Consider the following 14,509-nt stretch of genomic DNA (forward strand, 5'->3'; position numbering starts at 1 on the left):
CTGAAGCCCCGGGTTCGAGACTTCTCAGAGCCTCACCCTGTGAGCGATGAGCGCTAGTGGCACAATGAAGGTAATACAGTGCTCCAAGAGCGACTGACCTCTCTGCAAAGCGTGCTCAGGACTGAGCTGAGCTTGTGTCTCAGGACTCACCTTTTATTGGCCCCCGGTCCTGCTCATGCGCAGTAGGGGCCTGCCCTAATTGGGCACAGGTGGGCTTGACACAAGCTCATGCTCACTCCCTGGCAATTAGTGGCACCTGGTTGCCTCGTTACACTACATATTACCTGGAAAAAAACGCTCATGATTTGATGTGTTTTAAGGACAAAGATGAAAAGGTAACTCTTCTACCTGAACTGCAGTCTTACTCATGCCTAAATTGCTGTAAGCTAGAAAATGTTGTTTGGGAAAATGTCATTCAAAAGGTTAGTGGAGTTAAACAAATCTTTTGCCTACAAATACCTGGAATACATTGCAAGCATAAGTCAGGAGGGATTCATTTTCACAATGAAATATTGTCAGTAGTAAACTTTTAAGTTGGACAGATAACTGACAAGCATTCATTGTAGTACTTTAAATGTAAAGCCTTAAATAAAAGCTTTAATTTTTATAAAGTAGTTTAATCTAGTGTCATACTGAGACCTTTTTGTGGTTTTCTGACTTGATAAGATATTTATCCTTCTCCTCACTCAAGCTTTTCTTAATCTTGTTCATTCTCTGAATAAAAGACCTAGAATTAGAAAATTAATTGCGGGTAATGTTTCTGAAAATGCAATAGAAGCACACAACTCAGTGTTGCACTTGAAAATTTGTTCTTTGCTATTTAACTTGGTAGGAGAAGCTTACCAAGTTGAGCGAGGAGAAGGATAAATATATTATCGTGTCAGAAAACCACAAAAAGGTCTCAGTATGCTACTGGATTAAACTACTTTATAAAAATTAAAGCTTTTATTTATGGCTTTACATTTAAAGTACTACAATGAATGCTTGTCAGTTGTCTGTCCAACTTAAAAGGATAGATTATAAATTAATCAAATAGGAAAAAAATCTCAAATATCAACTTTCCTAAGAGTTTATTTTCTGCTCTATGTAGTCTCATCCTTACCACAGTTTAAGGGGAGTTTTTTTTTTAATTCAGATGTAATCTTTTTACTGAATTTGTAGTGTTCCTTTAAAGCGCAGTACTCTGGCAACTTTCCAGTCATATAAATTGAGATGCCAAATCAGGAGGATTTTGTAAGGTGAATTGTGAACCTGTGACATTCTTGGATAGCAGTAAAGCTGTTTCTTTGTTTCAAAATAGTTTCTCTTTTGACTTGGTAGGATTGCTACTTACCAACTTTGAAAGAAATGCCTTATATAAACAAGTACATTGTTTTAATATATTGATTCAAAAAGGAGAAGGGTATGAAAATGACACCTCAAACTGATCCATATTCAATGTCATTATAGTTTCATGCAGTTTAAGATAATTTAAATTTCCGTGTACCATAACAACTTGATGTGTTTATGGATAATAGTAATGCTGCTGTATGTAGAATTTCCTGTTGCCCCAATGTATTTCAGTGTCTTCAGTCACAAAATCATAGGTAGGAAGTATCTTCTGCATTAGACTTTGGTCTTACTATTCAATTAATTTTTTGCTTAATTAAAATTTTTATTAATAAGGATTCAGTTAAAATGTTTACCTCTTACTATCCAGTTTGTTACTCAGTTTGTACTAATGAAATTAGAATAAATCTGAACGTTCCGAATTTCTGAAGAAATCTGATGCACATACAAATTGCAGCAACATCACATCTCACCATGAATTCACAACTGTATTTCTTTCAGCTTTGTTTTTCATGTTCTGCTTAGTATTCTTTGTTTAATTTTTCATGGATTTTGAATTATCAGGCTTATGATTGTAGTTAGATTGAGATGAAGACAGAGAAGTGTACAGAGAATGTAGTGTTATTGCAAGTATGCATACATAATACCTGTAGACTGAAAAATCACACAAAAAGGGTATGCCTTGCAAAATTACATTGTATTGAGATAGTTGTGCCACCTTTTCACTGCTAATTCACTTAAGATGGATAAAGACCATGAAAAATTCAAAGCAATTTGAAGGAAATGGCATTTGAAGTGTTTCATGAAAAGTATAAATTTAGGAATTTGCAAGCCTTTAAAATTTTGTTCAGAGAAAGTAAAGGATGCCTGTTGTGAAAAATTAATATTTCTCTTTAATGAACTACTGTTAATGTGCTCCACATTGCTTTAGCCCTCCTACTGTCTGTAAGATGGCATAATTAACCTTTTCAGCAGCAAAATGGAAACAAGGGAATTTCTAATTTTTGAGCAACAACAGCTATTCAGGATGCCTGCTAAATTCTGCATTACAAATGTAACAGAAAAAATAATTGCCTGAATTATGTTATTATAATAAGTACTACCAGAAAAACAAGATTCCTAGCAGTATAATTTTTTGCTGTCCTTGACTTGTGGTGTCAAGAAAAGCCTCCCATGGTTTCTCAGTTATTGTTGGTGTTTGCTGCATAACTTTGGGCCTGGACATAATCACCTTAGCACCTAAAACTCCTATGTGATTCTGGGAAGTGGACCTTCATCAGAATTCAATTTACTTTTCTCTTCCACAGATGTTTATCTTTCCAGTGATGAACAGCTTCAGGGGCAATAAAAATAATAATAAAAAGAAGGGATCTTAAATAGAATATAAATAGAATCTTAAGTAGAATATATTTGTATTCTGATGGTGTGCATGACTGGTAATCTAAGAAGGAAAAAACAAACTCAGTGATAAATAGCATAAGTTCATTTGATAGAGTCAATATTTTTTGTTTCCATCTTATACAATGTTACAGAGACTAATAAAGGACACCTTGATTATGTAAGGAGAGTTTGTAGGTGTAAAAATAAATGCCTTCTCTTTGCTTGAATGTGTTCCACAACACAAATCAGGCAGCAGAAGATGTCCTTTTTTCTCAAGTGAATTCCTAATTGAAGTTAAGCAAAAGAGGAAAGCTGAGGTTGTCAGCTGTGACAGAACTCAGCTTTAAGTATCTGAGAAGCAAAGGGGAAGTGAGGTGGACTCTGCAGAGAAGGAAAATTATCAGACTAAATGAAAGAGTTCAGCAGATTTTTGCTCTAAGCAGGTGCATTGCTCTGCTGTTATTTGTAAAGAGTTCAGAAAATCTTTTTGTAAGAATGGAGTGGGAGTGAATTATCTCTTTGTAGTCACTACAAAGTGGAAAATGAGGAAGGGAACAGCCTGATTTATCCTCCCCTGTTTTCCAGCGATGATGAACACTTGTTAATCCAGCACTACTGCCAAAGTCTGAACCAGGAATCCCCCCTGAGCCAGCCCCGAAGTCCTGCCCAGATCCTGATTTCTCTGGAGAGTGAGGAGAGAGGGGAACTGGAGAGAATACTTGCAGACTTGGAGGAGGAAAACAGGTGAGTTGCCAGCAGCTACCACAGCTCTGGGCTGTGTGCTTCAGGGGCAAATGAAGGCTTTCTCTCTGTGAGTGATGGGGTTGTTAACTCATTCCTCCTTCCTGACTCAGCATTGTGTCTCTCACAAAGCCTCCAAAATGGCAAGCTTCAAAGATCTATGTAGGTCACCTAATATTCCTGGTGCCTGTGACAAGCTCTGCTTGCTGTGATTCATAATACTTCTTTCTCTTCTGCCATTTCCTTTATTTCCGTGACAGTAACGAGCTTCATGCCAGTGTTAATTTATTTTGCTGTTACGAGAGGAAAGGGGGTGCAGATTTCTGTACCCTTCTCTGGAAAAGACAGGTGCAGGTTCTTGGAAGGACAGTTTTTTCTTGTGTCACTGGGATACACGAGGTTTTGAAATTATCTCACTTCTTTGAAGTATAGAATATGTGAAATAATTGTACAATACAGTTAGGTAGAGTTCATTTTGATATTATTTTGAGGTATAAAATGTGTTACAAAGTTGCATTTTCTTCAGTTACGTTAGTACTTTGATGATGGTTGAAAGCTTAGTGCTCTCCTTTCTATTTGGTGTTGCCTTTTCTTTAGCCTTTCAATATCAAGTATCATTTACCACTTGTAATTTCAAGTTTAGTTGATGTTATCTTCATTAATTAAAAAAAAAAAAAAGCCCACCTGGGTTCTTGCAGCATACCAATACTTCAGTCCCCTTTTCTACAATACTGTGAAGTTGTGGACCATCAGTAAAAAACCTGATAGAACTTGATTGTAGCAGATGTATAATTGAAACCATCCCCACCTAAATTGGACTATCATGTAGAAATAATTTAGAGCTAAAAAAAACAAGCAAACATTTTTGTATTTCTTCTGCTTCCTTCAGTTTTAATGGTACAGTCTGTTGGCATTTTAATGCTTTTTTTTTTTTCTTGCTTCTTTAAGAGCTTGGTACTTCTGTTTATAGTAATGGCATTTCTTAGGCATTTCATGAAAATATGCAAAAATTGGCAGTTTCATATACCTGCTCTCCATGCATAAGTCTTCTTTGGATGGTACAGTAACTTCATCAATTCCCCACCATCGCCATGGGACTGTGGTTTGGACTTCTTTACAAAGAGCAGAGGCTGGACTTGCAAAACAGCTTCAGTTGGTTCTGGCATGGACAAGCCTGAAATAAGCTATGCTGTCACCTGGAATAGGAGGAAGATTTAGATCAGCTCCTAGATCATGACTCAGCTAGTCCTCTGCAGGTTAAACTCATTTTTCTGTGTAAGTGGTATGCTTAAGCCAGCAGAAGGAAGGAGCCTGTTCTCCTTAAATAATAGGTTTTATTTTTGCATAGACTTAGCTCTACAAATCTCTAGATGCAAAGGCAACTAATTTAACCAGTGGTTTGTTTCACACATGCTATTTTGATTAAAAGCTTATTTGCTTCAAGAGTTACATTTAAATCCGCATTATTTTGTCACACCCTTATGTTTCCAGTTGTGATGCACCCTCTCTGTGTTCAGACTGAAAAATCTTCAGTTAAGTTTAGGCTGAAGTTCAGACTCCTAAAATCTGACTGATTTCTGTGAGGAATTAGTAGCAGAAAAAACACATGGAGTTTATTTATCTGCCTGCATGAAAAATGTTGGAAGAATATCTGACAGACATAAAAAATAATAATAAACTGGAGAATGAGAAATAAAGAAAAAGGGTCAAGAACACAGGTGGGTTTGGGAGAACATAGAGGATCAGTAGACAAAAAGGATGAGAAAAGTGTTTCAGACAGAAAGCTGTAATAAACAAAGTTCTTGCTTTCTGAACAGCAGTGAGAATTTGAAACTAACCCAGACTTCCTACTATATAGTGCATAAAGCCCAAGTACTTTCCAAAATGGAGGAAGATCAGTATTCTGAAATAAGCCATTACACTTCACATACAGTAGTTAAGAAATATGGTGTAACTAGTCCCATATAGGCAGTAAAGTTGAGTAGTTTTCAGGGGAGAAGTATTACTTCTTTAAACGCCACCAGGAAGCAGGAAAAAAATTATAATATTTTTCTATCTGTGTACAAAATAAGCTGTCCACCAGGAAGGAAGATGGCATTTAAAGCAGCCTCATTTTAGATTAGAAATGTGTTATCTTAGTATAAGCTGGAGTTAGAAAGCCAAATAGGCTAAAAAATTCTTCAGTATGAACTTTATTTAATATAATAACTAATAGCAAAGAACAAGTAAAAGATCTCAGAGAGGAATTACAACTTAAAAACACCCTCTTTCAATTTTGCAAATTCTGGATTAAACAAGAGCTGTAGATTTTAAGCTTGGTTAGAGCTTGTTGTTTTGTCATTTGTACTACTGGGGGCACAGTTAAGGAAAGGGTGTCACCTTTCATGGATGCTTTAAATCTCAATGCAACAGGGAGAGTGAGATCTGTTTCTGTAGCACATCGTGGAGGTCACACTGCTGTGTTTTTCGTGGATTTTGACAAAATCATTATTTGTGTCTCTGCAACTTCAGAGAAATAACTTGTACATCAGATGTGAGGCAGCTGCTCAAAATTGAACAAGTTCTTGTTGTCCTGATAGCTTGCCAGGGCCAGATAACTGTGATTTTATGGAGGAAGCACTCTTTAGAAAAGTAAGCCATTGAGGCAGGGTCGGCCAGGAGCCATTCAAGTACCTTATCACCTTTAAAAAGCAGTCTTTCGTCACTTTAGATTTATATTTTCCATTGTTGTTCCTCCTTTGAGTTTGTGCGATTCAGCCATTTTTTGGCTGAAGGTAATCAGCAACCGGTGTGAACCCAGTTCAGGAGGGTGAACATATACTCCTTCCCATGATGATCCTAAAAATGCCCTCCCAGCAAAAGTTGTCTATTGCCCCAGTGTGAAAACTCAGTGAGTCTGTTACTTGGAAATGAGCTGAACATGATGCAAATCACCTTGTGACCACCCAGACCTCAGCTCCATCTTAGAGCACCTGAACTGTTTCATCTCCATTGCAAATAACCCTGGGTCTTGTAAGTGCAGTGCATCTCCTTGCCAGTGCTGAGCTGGACTGGAGGCAGTGCCTATGCCTGGGAAGGTGAGTGGCTGGGCAGCCAGCAGTGTCAGATAAGCAGCCATCCTTTCCTGCCTGTGTTGACCCAACTTTTCGTGCTCACACTTACTACTAGTTTTGCAAATGAAAATTTCTCTCTCTCTCTCTGCTGTATCTTGTATTATTTTACATAAATCTTTATTTATTATTTACTTACTATTTAGAGCCAGCACACACTGTCACTTCTCAGTAACTGGGGAAGGAAGGCTTCATCAAGCACCAACAAGAAGCAATGCAATGGTATTCAAAACATTTCATTGTCATGTTTTGTTTTGTTTTCTTCTGCTCCCCACAGCTTCCTGCCTTTCAAAACAGCCATGTTTTGCTCTGTGATTTGACTTTTCTTCAGGTTATTGAATTATGATCTCCATTCAGTTTTCAGCTACATTTTCTGGTCTGCAAATATTTCCATCTTGACTCATTACTTAAATTAAAAAGCTTCTTTGAAATTGTTAATTCCAAGTTTTGCTTTTGGACCATTTAAAAAGCTCTTTCATCTGTTTTGAATTCTTCTGAAATGTATTGTCCAGCTTATCAGCTAACCTAGCTGTGACACCATTCTGACTGGGTTTTTTTTTCAATTCCAAGGTCCTCTTCTTAGATATTCATTATTTATCTGCTAGTATTTTGAGACCTTGGTGCTTCTGTGGGTTGCAGATATGACTTTCTTAAATAATGTATAGCTAGGATTTGACCATTAAATAATTTATATTTGCTAAAATATGAGCCTTTTGCAGAATATTTTCAGTTGGTGAAAATGTTTCATTTGGCTATTAGGCCTTCAGACCCCTACTTAGCTTTACATCATATGCAATATTGTGATAAGACCATTTCTTAGATATTCAGTAGACATAAAGTAGTTATGGAAGACTCTATTACCATATAGCAATGCAAGAGAAAAAAAATAAAAAATTACTTCCAAAACATTTTGAAATTTCCTTAGGAGTGAATATGTTTCAGAAATGGGTGACAGATTTTTGGCATCCATCTAAAGCAGAACATGAATGGGTTATAAAAAGTTATACTAACTAGGGTGGACTGCAGTAGCATTAAATAGCATACTGTTTTGCAGTGACAGAGACTTAGAACTTCTTGTGAAGAACTAAAATACTTTCCTGCTATTTATTTACTAAAGAAAGTGACTGTTTCCTAATATCTTAGTTGCATCAAGACCACTGACATACTTCTGTAAAAGAGACTTCTCTTGCATTCTGCTGGGTTTCTTCCCAACTCCTAGATGTGCTATAATGAGAACTTAGTGAGGTTTCCAGCCAGAGCTATTGGCCTTACCTTTGCTTTTCTGACTTGCACAGTGAGCACCCTGGGCTGTGTGCCACTGGAGAAGCAGTAATGTCCCTGCTCTTAAAGCTGCTCTGTTTCCATACGGCTATGGTGTTCCTTCAAATCTGAAGGCCAATGAATAACCTTCTCAAATAAGTTCCTTCTGTATGGTTGCCAATAGTGAGAAAGTGATGCATTTCTAAACATGCCATGGCTCCTTTTGGTATTTATTTTGGCACTGAAGATGATGTTTTGAGTTTGAACCATTGTGTGTAAACCCTGGCACTCCAGTAAGGGACAGGAGTAGGTGGTTCAGTTACCAGCTTTATTTCTTCAAACCACTGATTTTCTGTAGGGAGATGAAAAATAACATGAATTCACAAATTCTCAGTAGCCTCTGAGAGGACTACTCAGCAAACGGGGTCCACTGGGATTTCAGTCACCAGGCAATTAATGCTGCCAGTGATAAATGTGGTTAATAGCTCGTGAGCTCTTTACTGCCAAGCTCTTTACAGTTGCATAAATCAAGGTTAGATTGCATGCTTCATGTGTTATTTTTCTTCATGAATGCTTCAAAGAGGTGCAGTCATGGAATATATAAGTAAATGGAATAAAGGGGGGGTTTCTTTGAGTATTTCTTCTGCTGAAGTAGAATATATTTTCCCAATGATCAGATTTGTGGCAGCCAGATATGAAAGTCACCCAACCTGGGCTATGGTGGAGGGATGTTAGGTTTCTTAGTACTGCCTTGTGCTTGTTCAGTTGCATTCATGTAAAGAGGGCTATGCTTTTATTTTCACTTTTGCTTACTTCCCATTTTATGCTGAAAATGTCAGAAACCACCTTTCCTTGGCACACTGAGGGCTGTGGGCAGTGCTTTATATGCCTGACTTGGAGGACCAATCCTTTTTGACTGCACAGCCTAAAATTATTCCAGAGGTAGGAATAAGAGCTAATTGTTTTCTCCTCTGGGATATTCTTACAGAAGCTTTCAATTTTTTTATTTAATTTTTATTTTTCAACTTTTTTTTCCCCCATGTGAATATAGATCTTCTTTTCTGTATGTTTAGATCCCACTTACTAGGATATTATTGATAGTCAGTGCTCTGCATCACTCCTATGCCTCTGAAACAGGTTGGTATGATGCATCTTAATTCTCCTCTCTAAGGACTGTGTAGCTGAACTGAAAAGGTGCTGCTGGAAAACTCAGTGACAGGTGCTCTGGACAAACTAACAGGCTTGCTTCAAAAAGACATTGCTTTGCTCCAGCAATATTATTTTATTTAATTACAGAACTCACAAATTCAGATACATCTCTGCTTAGATAATGTGAAATATCCTTTATAATTTATCTTTTTTTTTTCTGTAGGATTTCAGAAAGAGTTTTCAACTGTTTTGTGTCAGACATGAAGGCATTTTTATCTGAATGACTTTGTGGTCCTCACTTGTTTTTCAGTCTCATAGATACTGGAAGGACTTCTCTGTATAGTTGAGGCAATACCTACAGATCTCTTTGTAGCTTTTGTACCTGTTTATTTTGTAAGTATGACGAACTTTAGTTTCCCGTAGGGTGATATTTTATCTTTTGCTTTACAGCACTTAAAACTCTTGAGTCTGCAGTTTGTAGAATATTCCTGTATCATACATCTGGGAAATTCCTCATGGGGTAGCAATAGCCTCTATCTACAGACCGTGAAAAGCAAGCTTAATGATCAGTCTTGTATAAGCTTTAGTTTGCAGTAAGACTGTGTATTATACTGTTGTCATGCTCATTCCTATTCCCTTTTATGTTTTTATTAATTATTCACCAGTTCATTCAGCTGGAAGTATCAGAAGACATTAAGTCATGTTGAAGGCAACATCCAATATAGGCCTTCTTTCTTTCTTTCGGATGATTTTCAGTGACTCGAAACTCTATTTCATTAAAACAAAAAACTTGGTTTGAAAAAGTTCCACAGCCTCCCCTCTTTGTGTGGGTTTTAAAGGAAGAAATCTTGAAATTTGGAACCTGAGTTAAGAATGATCAGTCCTCTTTTTTAACCTTTTAAAACTTCTTCAGAGGAGAAGTTCAGACATCCTGTATGGAACATGGGCTGGCTGTCCCAGGTTACAATGCATCCATCATGCAGCTTCAGAGGGGCACAAGTAATTCTGAAGAACAGTCAGTAGCCTTTGTCCTTTTGCATTGCTTTCTTATTCATGTGAAATGATGCATACTGCTTCAGTTCTTGTTCTGGTCACAATAGTGTATCTTTAGAAGTGTTTCAGAGCTTAATAAAATTTATTGGGAGGTTTCTGAGGTGCTATTGAGCCTCCGGAGCAAACTGTCAGTGTGCATTGTGGTTTGGAGGCAGAAGAACTGGCAAAAAGTGCCTGTTCTCACAGCCTCAAATAAGAACGAGTTGGAAAAAATAAAATCTGGGTCACTGCTTGTGATGAGTAAGCAGTTAACAGAACGTCAAGCCATTTTTCTCTGCTCTGGGAAGCTGTAAAGGAACATCATAGCAACAAAATCCCAATGCAGTCTATTAGGCTTCCCTAGCCTACAGTTCCTGTTAGAAGTTACTATTTTTGCATTGTTGAACTGTGTTATCCCTAACAAGGTTTCAGTTTCTTCCCTTCTGTGCTTTTCCTGCTTGGTAGATTTATTTTTTTTTCATTAGAACTACTATAGATCATACTAATGTATGGAGTGTTTTACTAAAGTAAACTGGTGTTTTATGGTACAAAAGAACAAGACAATTAGTAATGTCATAAAGTTAGGTTAGACTTCAGCACTCTATAGGCAGGGCAGCCCAAATGAAGGTGGAAATTACAGCCTTAAAGGTAGTGCAGTGCAGTTTGACAGGTTGGCTCACTAAGTTTTCTTTTCCTCATCTTAAGTTGGTAATTTTAGAGCTAGGCTGGAATTGCAGTTGCAAATATCAAGAGAGGAAAGCGATGTGACCTGATTGATGCCAACAGAGTTGCAAATGAGCTCTCGAGTTCTGTGTTGTGCTCTGACTTTTTAGGCTGCCTTTCTGTCTTAGCTTTCTCATCTGTAAAACAGACAGGCCAGCCAGGTGTTGTCCTCTTTGATTAGTGTTGGTAAAGTGCTTTGATCACTGAAGTCCTCTTTTAGGACAAATTACTCCTAGAGTGTGTTCATGCATGGAAGCGAACAGGCAGTCCAGAGTCTGCCAGGAAGGATAAAATGTGGGAAGCTGAGGGCTGAGCCCGGGACAGACCGTACCCAGGCTTTGGGAGGGTGTCTGGATACCAGCCAGCCTTCTGCACTGTGTGTGCCATGGAAGGGAATTATTGTGAATTCTGTTAATGCCAAGAGCCTTTAGGCAGCGCTTGTCTCACAGGTGGCTATAGTATCAGCTCCATGAAAATCTGCAAAGTGTAAGCCTACCAAGTTGTGGATTTGGCAGAACAAAAGGCAACTGGTGCTCCGCCTCTGCCCTCTGGTTGTCAGTCACATCACACCCCAGGAGAGGACCTGCCTTCTCACTGCCTCCTGCTGAGGATACCTGCACCAGCCCGCTCAGCTTTGTAAAGGTTTTCCTCCTTGTCATTGTCTCCACAGGAACTTGCAAGCAGAGTATGACCGTCTGAAGCAGCAGCACGACCACAAAGGACTCTCTCCGCTGCCATCCCCACCCGAGATGATGCCGGTTTCTCCACAAAGCCCCCGGGATGCTGAACTCATTGCTGAAGCCAAGCTGCTTCGACAGCACAAAGGCCGCCTGGAGGCCAGGATGCAGATTCTGGAGGATCACAACAAACAGCTGGAGTCACAGTTGCACAGGCTGAGGCAGCTGCTGGAGCAGGTGAGCCCTCAGCTATTTCTTCTAGATCTCTGTAGAGTTGTTTTCCAAACAGGGTGTAAAGTGATATCAAGAATGGCAACAGAACAAGAAATTTCATCTGTCTTTAAAGGCTAGTTGGAGAAAAATACTAAATTATTCTGCAGACTGCAAGTGAGAAGGTGAAAACAGACAGAAAATTGTGTGTACTTACAGAATAAATAAAAATTATAGTGATGTTAAGATTTGTGCAACTGTACCGAGATGCTGATAATCTTTTTTCTTCACTTTTCAGCCTCAGGCAGATGCCAAGGTGAATGGTACAACACTATCATCTCCTTCTACCTCTTTGCAGAGGTCAGACAGCAGTCAGCCAATGCTTCTTCGTGTAGTTGGCAGCCAGACTTCAGAAACCATGGGTAAGATAACAAAGTTCAGATTGTCATTAAAAGTATACTCCCATTTTCCTGGAAAAAAATCCTCAAAGACTGAAAATACTCTTATGTCCTGTTCAGTTCAAGTGAGAGTGAAGGAGACATTTGCAATGCTCTTCGATATCATCTGGCTGTTTACCCTTTACAACTTCATTATGGTTTTTGCTTTTGATCATGGTGCACACAATAGCATCAATATTTTGACATGAAACACAAAGTTCAGCCAGGGCTTGACTTTTGAAAATAAACATCACTAAAAAGCTAACTTTTTTTATTCAAACTGACGTTCTGCTAGTAAGCATAACATGGCTGGTTTAAATGTACATAGTATAAATTATGGCTAAGAATTTAAATGTAAATTAAAAATGCAAATCCCCATGTTAACTGATGTGATCTTATTTTTAGTATGTTATGGCTCAACCTGTAGGCTTGAGCTGTCACTTATAGGCAGTGCTCATGTACTGTCTTTTCTAAATGTCACATCAGCTGTGATAATGGATGTTATATGAGTTATGGACTAAGGTTAAGTAATAATATTCTCTAGCTAAAGTGTGGAGTTAGCATTCTGGTGTTTTTAGCGACTGCTCTTAGCATTTTCTTAATTTGTTATCTGTTAAATAACTAATAAGTATTTATTACCAAGTAGTAAAAATTTTCTGATGCTAAACAATCAACTGTTGCATCCTCAATCAAATGAGTTTGCATTACTACAACAAGATATCCTTAGCCTGGGTAGGAGCAGCAAGATCTTTCTCTGAGTTTCCACCTTGACACCCATCAGGGTCTGGAAGGACATGAGCTCTGCTAAGGCACCTCTGTCAGTGCAGCACTTGGTGCAGAAGTTACCCAGGGTGTAAGTTGATTTGTGTGAACCCAGCACTCGTCAGAAGCTGAACAAACTGCAAGGAGTCTCAGGATCTATTTTTAAATCATTATTGGAATAAGAGAAGCTGATATGAAGACCATCACTTACATGAGTTAAGTGCATCTTGCAGACATTTTACCCCACTTCTTATGCTGGAGTGGGAAAAATTACTCTTGATCCATAATAACTTTTGTGAAAGTTCTGGCCTTAAGCTGAAGCTGACACTGAACTTAGTAATATGGAATATATGCAGTCCTGAACTGTTCCTTTAGCATCCCTTTTAGTAGGCTTTCCAGTAGTGTGGAGCACTTTAACATTTAAAGACTGTAAATGCTAACAGAAAATCAGGCAATTTATTACTCAAGTTGAGAAGGGCAAGATATATTGGAACGAAGGGCCATTAAGTAATTTTCGAAATAAGGATGTACATGGACATTACAACAGGCAAATTGCTTTTGTGTTTTAATAGGGATAAAAGAAATTTAGCAAAGGAAGAGAATCTCACTCAAAGTATATCATTTAGGTGTATTCTTTTTAATGCTTTATATTAGGCTAGGGTCTACACTAAAATCAACATACAGATTTTAGTTATCTGAACCCGTGACCAAACAAATACCCCAATAAGAATAAGATGCATTGAATTTCCCATTAAGCTCCTGTCCTATAATCAGGTTATAGAAATTATTCAGTGGGAGAAATGTATTTCGCTTTATCAAACTGCCACTAAACCCTTTTACAGTACAATTGAATGTTCTTGGAGCGCCAATCTGGTGCAATTAAAATGTCAGAAATATTAATACTGATGCAGATGAGAATCTGAGTTTGTACTGATTTATACAGCTAGGCAAAGCAGTGTTAGCATGAATCCATCCCTATTAGAAAGCTGCTCAATAGCAGCTCTCACAACACCAATTTCTTTTGCCATTAATAGAATAAGAGAAGCTGAAACAAGTGTCATTTATAGAACTAAGCGTTTCTAGCAGACATTTCACCCTGCTTCTTTTACCAGAGCAGATCATTCCTTAAATCCCTTTTTACAAATTAAACTCAGTGTTAATTTTTAAAAATTTATTATTTAATTTCACTTAGATCCTTAAAAAAAAAAAAAAAAAAGGAGAGAAACACATAGTCATCAAAATTTACCTTTAAAATTTTGATTTCATACTAAGCAGAAAATAATGTTTAATTGAACAGCCTTAGCTTCATGAAGGATATCTGCAGTAACAAGCTGTTAGCAAATGGTTTTGTGGTGGCTCTCATGTAGTGGTGTGGATTTGCTTTCCAGGTGAAGATGAGCTGCTCAGCCCTCCCCAGGACACAAGCACAGGTTTGGAGGAAGTGATGGAGCAGCTGAACAACTCCTTCCCTAGCTCCAGAGGTGAGTGCTGCTTCCCATAGCAGATGAGAGGGAAGATAAAAGTGCTTTCTGTTCCTTGATGTTTTCAGGGGATTGTATTTTGGTTTCGAGTCTTTTGCTGTTCTTTGTTTTCATTTTAACAATAGCTGTCGAGAAACCTGTCTTATTTAGAGAAGCAGCCTGTTCTTCCTTTACCTTAAGCTATCTCCATAAGTAGCCTTTGCTAAGTATGTAGATGA

General features: G+C 38.0%; 1 protein-coding gene across 8 annotated transcripts in view; it reads left to right on the forward strand.

Annotated features, from left to right (window-relative positions):
- The window catches only part of DMD (dystrophin), a 950,620-nt gene that overhangs the window by 919,717 nt on the left and 16,394 nt on the right, over positions 1-14,509 (forward strand). For all 8 annotated transcript variants that reach the window (XM_030448312.1, XM_030448319.1, XM_030448327.1 and 5 more), the window contains 4 exons: positions 3,295-3,453; positions 11,395-11,638; positions 11,910-12,033; positions 14,199-14,291. In XM_030448312.1, coding sequence (XP_030304172.1) covers positions 3,295-3,453; positions 11,395-11,638; positions 11,910-12,033; positions 14,199-14,291 — 620 coding nt within the window. The remainder of the gene's footprint in view (positions 1-3,294; positions 3,454-11,394; positions 11,639-11,909; positions 12,034-14,198; positions 14,292-14,509) is intronic.

The sequence above is a fragment of the Calypte anna genome, chromosome 1, assembly GCF_003957555.1.
Source record: "Calypte anna isolate BGI_N300 chromosome 1, bCalAnn1_v1.p, whole genome shotgun sequence".
Taxonomy (NCBI): domain Eukaryota; kingdom Metazoa; phylum Chordata; class Aves; order Apodiformes; family Trochilidae; genus Calypte; species Calypte anna.